General features: G+C 40.2%; 1 protein-coding gene across 2 annotated transcripts in view; it reads right to left on the reverse strand.

Annotated features, from left to right (window-relative positions):
• The window catches only part of GRPR (gastrin releasing peptide receptor), a 111,734-nt gene extending 103,474 nt beyond the window's left edge, over positions 1-8,260 (reverse strand). Inside the window, exon 1 of one of the 2 annotated variants that reach the window (XM_069945299.1) lies at positions 8,133-8,260. Coding sequence is in view for 1 of the 2 variants with exons in the window: in XM_069945297.1 (XP_069801398.1) it covers positions 7,437-7,849 (413 nt within the window). In the remaining variant the exon portion in view is untranslated. Of the gene's footprint in view, positions 1-7,436 lie in introns of both variants that reach the window. The other variant, XM_069945297.1, reaches the window with a different exon arrangement.
• Positions 8,261-8,725: the final 465 nt, after the last annotated feature.

Consider the following 8,725-nt stretch of genomic DNA (forward strand, 5'->3'; position numbering starts at 1 on the left):
TATATACATGTACTGTATAGATGGAGTAGGGGGTCCTGTATATACATGTACTGTATAGATGGAGTAGGGGTCTACCAGTTATTACTGTGGATGTTGTGAGGCAGCTTCCCTAGCAACCATTGCTCCCTGTGAAAATGAAAGCAGTAATCCTATTGGTTGCTAAGGCTCCAACTGCCGTGTCTGCTGCAGCTAATTATATCACCTGTGTTTGCAGTGAGGAGATTTTCCAATTCATCTCTATGGGGCGCCTCTCTTTCCCCTCCCCCTCCCCTCCTGTACATCTGGCGGGGACGGGACCTTCGCAATAACCTTCCCGGGCACCCAATGTATCTATGTGCCAAATTTGGGGTCAAACGGTTCAGGCGTTTGGAAGTCTATAGAGGACAGACAGACAGACAGACAGAAGGACAGACAGACAGACTTTGATTTTTATGATATATATATATATATATATATATATATATATACAGCCCAGCATACAATTTTATATACAACCCACCATGCCATTAGCTTTCCCTACCGCCCGGCTGTGAGAAATCACTACCCCTAAATCCTTCTCTTCTGAAGCCTTTGCCAACACAGAACTGCTGATACGATACCTTCTTTAGATTTGAAAGTTCCCCAGTGGCGCTGTAAATTATGTTAGGAGAGGAGTAATCAAAGATAGGAGTTCCTGATTAATAGAATGAGTAGTTGCACACATTCACCTAGCCCAGCAAATATAATAATGAGTAGGGGCACAACAGTACACCTGTGTGGTCCTACTACAGTACACCTCTGCGGTCTTACAGTACATCTGTGTGATTCTGCAGTACACCTGTGCGGTCTTACAGTACACCTGTGTGGTCCTGCAGTATACCAATGTGGCTCTACAATAAACCTGTGTAGTCCTACAATACACCTGTGTGGTCCTACAATACACCTGTTTGGTCCTACAATACACCTGTGTGGTCCTACAGAACAGCTGTGTGGTCCTACAATACACCTGTGTGGTCCTGCAGTACACCTATGTGGCTCTACAATACACCTGTGTGGTCCTACAATACACCTGTGTGGTCCTACAATACACCTGTTTGGTCCTACAATACACCTGTGTGGTCCTACAGTACAGCTGTGTGGTCCTACAATACACCTGTGTGGTCCTGCAGTACACCTATGTGGCTCTACAATACACCTGTATAGTCATGCAATACACCTGTATGGTCCTACAGTACACTTGTATGGTCCTGTAATACACCTGTGTTGCCCTACAGTATGCCTATGTGGTTCTACAATATACCTGTGTGGTCCTACAGTACATTTGTATGGTCCTGCAGTACACCTGTGTTGCCTTACAATACACCTGTGTTGCCCTACAGTATGCCCGGTATGGTCCTACACCTCTGGCTGTCCAGAGACAGAGAGGTTTTCTATGGGGATTTGCTGCTGCTCTGGACAGTTCCTGACATGGACAGAGGTGGCAGCAGAGAGCGCTGTGTCAGACTGAAAAGAAGACACCACTTCCTGCAGGACATACAGCAGCTAATAAGTACTGAAAGACGAGATAAATAAAAGTAAATTACAAGTCTATATAACTTTCTGACCCCAGCTGATTTGAAAGAAAAATAAATTTCGCTGGAGTACCTTTTTAACTGGTTAAAGGGGTTGTCCAGCGAAAATTATTTTCTTTTAAATAAACTGGTGTCAGAAAATTAGATAGATTTGTAATTTACTTCTATTTACAAATCTCAAGTTTTCCCATACTTATAAGTAGAGATGAGCGAACTTGTCGGATTTCTGGTTCGTATGAATCAGAAATCTCGGCATCTGCCTCCCGCTGTCTGCTCGCTCCGTGCAGCCGGTGGATACAGCATCAGGAATGCCTAGAAATATGGGATACAGTCAATGCCAATGGCTGTATCCCAGTTTTCCAGGCGTTCCTTACGCTGTATCCACCCGCTGCACGGAGCGAGCAGACAGCGGGAGGCAGATGCCGAGATTTCTGATTCATACGAACCAGAAATCCGACAAGTTCGCTCATCTCTACTTATAAGCTACTATATATCCTGCAGGAATTGTTGTTTATTTACATTCAGACACAGTGCTCTCTACTGACATCTCTGGCCGAGTCAGGAACTGTCCTGAGCAGGAGAGGTTTTCTATGGGCATTTGCTACTGCATACTGCATATGCTAAGTATGGGAAAACTTGAGATTTTGAAATAGAAGTAAATTACATATCTATCTAAGTTTCTGACACCAGTTGATTTGAAAGAAATTTTTTTTTTGTTGGAAAACCCCTTTAAACTGCAATCCAATGATTTAACATTGAAGCCACTACTGTATGTGTTAGTACGGTCACCTGTGGCTCCTATTGATTGATCCTATAACAATCTATGAATTCCTCTCATATACAAAGAATAAAACATAGGTTGTAGGGAACACAATTTAAATGTTTTACAGTCTATCAGTGATTATTCACCTTTGCTCTCATCTGTTTTCTCTATTCCCTTTCATCCCCTTTAAGAACATGCTACTGCTTAATGACTTCATCTGGAGACCTCATTATGACTCTTCAGCTTGTTTGCCAATGTACAAACCAAAGAAACCGGTGCCCTCATTATTTTCACAGGGGGGTTTAAGTGCTTAAGATATTCAGAACCCAATGGTATGTAGATCCTTACCAATACTCAGGAAATATTCTGCAGATAGATAGATAGATAGATAGATAGGAGATAGATAGATAGATAGATAGATAGATAGATAGATAGATAGATAGGAGATAGATAGATAGATAGATAGATAGATAGATAGATAGGAGATAGATAGATAGGAGATAGATAGATAGATAGATAGATAGATAGATAGATAGATAGGAGATAGATAGATAGATAGATAGATAGGAGATAGATAGATAGATAGGAGATAGATAGATAGATAGATAGATAGATAGGAGATAGATAGATAGATAGATAGATAGATAGATAGATAGGAGATAGATAGATAGGAGATAGATAGATAGATAGATAGATAGATAGATAGGAGATAGATAGATAGATAGATAGATAGATAGATAGATAGATAGATAGGAGATAGATAGATAGATAGATAGGAGATAGATAGATAGATAGATAGATAGATAGGAGATAGATAGATAGATAGATAGATAGATAGGAGAAAAATAAATAGATAGGAGATAGATAGATAGATAGATAGGAGATAGATAGATAGATAGATAGATAGATAGGAGATAGATAGATAGATAGATAGATAGACGCTCGCTTCACTGTGTGCTGTGGGAGGTTCTGATGTGGGAGCGCGCTGATGTGCCCGCATCAGAACCCTGCGGCCAAAAGATTATCCGGCCGGTACTGCAGTATTGGCCGGGATGATCCGTGCATAGATCGGCCGTTCCGTGACCCGGCTGGGTCACGGAACGGACGGTCTCTATACATAGTCTGAACGTAGCCTAAGGCTATGTTCACACTACGTAAAACTACAGCCGTAGTTCTTGCCGCAGAACTACAGCCGTAGTTTTGCAGGGTGGAACATAACCTTACTTTCAATGGGATCCTGGCCGGAGCGTACACACATCGTATACACTCCGTCCGGGATCTATGCGGCGCCGCAAATAACTGACAGGTCAGTGAATTCCGGCCGCAGAAAGACCTGTCAGTTCACACAGTGAAGCGAGCGGCTCCAGCCACTTGCTTCACTGTGGGCTATGGGAAGCTCTGATGCGGGCGCACGCTGATGCGCCCGCATCAGAGCTCCACAGCCGGAAAGATCCGGGGTCACAGAACGGCCGGATGTTCACGTAACGTGAACATAGCCTTAAGGTGTAACAGTCGTCTCTTTCTTTCTTTTTCTGCAGAAATCAATAGCCCAGGCAACGTTAAGAAACTTTGTAATTGGGTTTATTAAGAAAATATGCCATTATCTGCATTCAAAAAGCCTTTCCCCAGGAGTCCTCCCCCCTCCCTCCTTTCTCTCATTCATTGCTCATTATCAGGAAATTCCGATTTTTTTTTTTTACATCAGTTGAGTCCTGTGTAACCTATGGAGTGGGGAGGGGGGAGATTAGTCACCATCAGAGAGCAGAGAACAAAGGATTACACAGTGGGAGCTGTGGGAAAGCCGGTATTCAGAGGTCAGAGAGGTCAGTGGTGAATGTCAAAGGAGATAGCCCGGTGATGTAGCTGTAAATTAACAAAAAAACATTAAACGACAGTGACACTTTAAACCTTTCCTGAACAATCTTTGCAGTCTGACTGCACCCTTACCCTAATAAAAGAGACCACTGCCATAAGTACCACTATGAAGGGTGTACTTGGTCTGTATAATGTTTCAGTACTGTAGCTGGTACATGTCACAGTAATATCCACACAAATGCCAGGACCCAAGGACTCCCAGCAGAACACTACGTAGAATCACACTACTTCAGCCACCTTCTCCTCTTCCCATGTAGCATCAATACCAGCTTTTATACCTCCGCTACCTGGCTCTAATCTCCCTATCAGATGTACTGTTACTAGTGGACGCAGTACTTAGAGAGCTATGATGCACCTAACATGAGTGACCCAACGTCTTTGTATCATACGCAGCATTAGCCTTTCCAGTTACTTACAGTGTTACAGTAGCTCTTCTGTGGGATCAGAGCACACAGGCTAGTCTCCGTTCACCATGCACATTAGTGACCCTGTTGCTGGTTCACTGGTTTTCTTTTCTTGGAACCCTTTTAGTATTGTAGGTACTATCCATCTGCATCCCACAATTCATGCAATTTTGGAGACGCTCTGACCCACTCATCCAGCCCTTACAATATCCCCCTCTTAATGTTATTCACCCCATCTGTCAGTGGTTTTTATGCTATAGCTGATTGATGGAGACAGACAGATAGATAGATAGATAGATAGATAGATAGATAGATAGATAGATAGATAGGGGATAGATAGATAGATAGATAGGGGATAGATAGATAGATAGATAGATAGATAGATAGATAGATAGATAGATAGATAGATAGGGGATAGATAGATAGATAGATAGATAGATAGATAGATAGATAGATAGATAGATAGATATTAGAGAGATAGATAGTTACATAGATAGATATAGATATATGATAGATAGAATAGATAGGAGACAGATAGATAGATAGATAGATAGATAGATAAGAATTAGAGAGATAGATAGATAGATATAGATACATAGATAGATAGATAGATAGATAGATAGATAGATAGATAGATAGGAGATAGATAGATAGATAGATAGATAGATAGATAGATAGATAGATAGATAGGAGATAGATAGATAGATAGATAGGAGATAGATAGATAGATAGATAGATAGATAGATAGATAGATAGGAGATAGATAGATATATAGATAGATAGATAGATAGATAGGAGATAAATAGATAGATAGATAGATAGATAGATAGATAGAAGATAAATAGATAGATAGATGATAGATAGATACTGTAGATGATAGATAGATAGATAGATAGATAGATAGATAGACAGATAGATAGATAGATAGATAGATAGATAATAAATAAATAAATGGATAGGTGGATAGATAGACAGACAGAACAATCTACCTACAGCACACAAAGGTATCATCTCGGCTCTCTAGTACTGAGAATGGATATCTGCATTAATAGCACATATAGATAACAAAGTTAAGCTGCTAGTCCTGTGTAATATCACAGTAACATATACATAAAGTACTGTAATATGAACAGATGGAGATTTCATGACAAGTTTCTTTGTAGTTACAGTAAAGCCCCCTTCTCATAGAAATGAAGAATTTGGAAAACCCAGAGTTGTCATCCTAGAACTATCTACTGGTGACCCTGCAATGTATACTGTGTAAAGCCGCCTGTACCTGCCAAATACTATTAATCTAAGAATAATTGTACATATAAGGGGGACTTTAGTGTTTTATGTAGACTGTCCCTTGGCTCCACTGCTATATGTACATTTTCCAGGTTTAATCCCACAGGTTTTACTGGGTTGGACTGAAGCCACTTTTTCCCTGCATCATTTTAAGGCTGTGAGGGGTGAGGAGCACAGATATCCAGCTATTCAATATGTTCTCACCCAGTCTTATATTTTTATAGAATGTAACTGTCTTTTGTTAACCTCCTGGCTCCAGCATCCTGATGCCCTGTTATTGCCCATTATCCTAGAGCTGGCATCTTGGAGACACAAGGAACATGATTGGAGTGAATAATGAGTCCCTGCTGTGCAGCTATCTGCAGCTCCCACCCATCATCCCCTACTGTGGGCATTATGGTACTGCCTATGTATAATAACATCTGTACCATCTATAACCAGGAATAACTCATTAAGTGGAAGAAGCATCACAAGCTGCAAGGAGTCAGCATCCCATTCAGAGCTGGAATCTTCTATATTCCATACAATGTATAGTTCTTGTAACAGTCATGTTACAGGTCTGAATACAAGCCAATATTAAAGACATGTACATGGAGTTCTCCAGCTTCTTTGTATTTTGAGTATTCTGGTTTCTATTACACCCCCCAAAAAATTGTCTTCTTATAAACTGGTTCTACAGGGAAATAGTGTAAGCTAAACTGGAGACAAGGACCATCCTGAGGACATACATATACAGCACTAGGCACTATATCAAATATGGGGATGAAATACACATGTATCACAAACTCTATATATAGCATTTAAGAAAGGAGTTTTATATAATAATGGGTAAAACGTAGTAATACATTGCTACCTATAAAGTATATAACATAATAAGAAGTAACATAATAGTAACACATGGTAGGACTAACAAGCAATAAACTGGTGTTTACAGAATTATTGTACAGAATGTAATATATAGATTGGAATATATATATATATATATATATATATATATATAACCTGACCTGTATAAAAAGGAGTGCAGGGTTCTATTCATGTGTAGTATATTGTATCTTAACAACACTATGTGAGTTTCTTCCTTTATACAGTTACATTACTAGTAGAGATATCAGATTTAGTTACTATTAACCCTATCATGCATCCTTCCCATAAAGCTCTCACATCAGTCCAGGAAGCTGAGTTAGAGGACTATGTCCAGGTCTTCTCCCTCTAGACTTGTGGTCATCACCATCATTTTATTATTCTATATGATATAATACAGTGTATACAAGGTTAAGAAGCCAATATTTGTTTTGTCTCCAGACTTTACAAGTTATAAGAACCAAGTCAAACAAAACCCTCTATCTCATCTTCCTCATACACAAAAATGGGACAAGGATAAAGTGAGATTTCGGGGTTAATTCTTCAGGTTCATTCTTTGTTATTGCTTCTATTCTAGTATAACAGTAAATATTTAAAATAGAGCTAAAACAACAACAATAATAATAATAATAATAATAATAATAATAATAAATAAATAAATAAATAAATAAATAAATAAACTGGTTTACATACCTGTCAGCTGAGAGGGCAGTCAGGGTAAACACAGATACCCCAACAGATGTAAGCTGTATGAATGGAATGAGCTTGCAGCCCACCCTGCCAAACAACCACTTATCTGCCAGGTACCTGCTGGCATCCACAGGGGCACAAGTGACCAGCAGCAGCAGATCTCCCAGGGCCAGGCTGGAGATGAAGAGATTGGGGACATTTCTCATGGATTTGACAGTGCAGAAAATCTTGATTAATGTTACATTGCCAACCAGTCCTACCAGGATGATGAGCCCATACACAGGGGCGATGGCATAGGTGACCCCTGGGTAGAACCAGTCCTCAGCAGAGTGGTTGGAGCTCTGGTTGAAGCAGGTGCTGGCCACAGCAAAGTTATCCCCTTCAAAGTCCAGCAGCAGGCAGTTCTCAGGGCTCATGGTGAGACTGTGGTAAAGTTCCAAGCTTCTCCTGTCTTCTGTTCACTGTCAGCCCATTAAGTCTTCACATGCTGAGGTGCAGGCACATTACATGTCCTCTCTTCTTTTTGCCTTTGTTCCTTTATGCCTCATTGATCCTGCCTATCTTCCTAGGATCCTCTGTGATCCTGTGATCCTTTATCACAATATTTCATCTGTTCCTTTTCTATTCCTCACCCCTCCAAACTCTTTGAAACAGTTGAGAATAGAAGAGAAAGTAGAGAATACAGTAGATTGCACATACCTTGCATCCACTTCTCAGTCCAGGCTGTGGGATGCACAGGAGGGGGAAACATTCACAGCAGCCCCTTCAAGTCTTGTGACACTTTATAGAAGAAGAAATCCTGAGGTTTCCTGAGTCCACCTGCTCACTGTAATATAAAGCAATGTAATGTGGAAAGGTTTGCAAGTGTTGCTGTGTTCTGTCTGCTCAGAAATGACAGACTCCCCCTACTGGACAAGCTGTGCATTGTTGGTAAGAAAACCTCAAGCTAATCCAGTTTTCTTGCTTGTTTCCTACAGGAACAGTGTGCTTCACATCTGTCAGGACTTTATGTAGCCTTTATGCCCCTTCAATCTAAAATGTGTCTCCTTCCAACTCAAAGAGAATGGAAAAAATGCATAGATTTATCTATGAAGGGTATGCTGTGATAACTAAGAGTATGCAGAGGTGCAATCTGCATGATGTTATAAGGATGGCCATGCACATTTGGTCTTATGATGCCATTGATCACACACAGTTTTAATTTTAGATATTGGGATTAGCTGCAATAAAACCTGATTTTTTTCTATTATTATTCTATTATACTGAATGATTATATTCATAATTGTAAGTAT

The sequence above is a fragment of the Dendropsophus ebraccatus genome, chromosome 11 (genome assembly GCF_027789765.1).
Source record: "Dendropsophus ebraccatus isolate aDenEbr1 chromosome 11, aDenEbr1.pat, whole genome shotgun sequence".
NCBI classification, from domain to species: domain Eukaryota; kingdom Metazoa; phylum Chordata; class Amphibia; order Anura; family Hylidae; genus Dendropsophus; species Dendropsophus ebraccatus.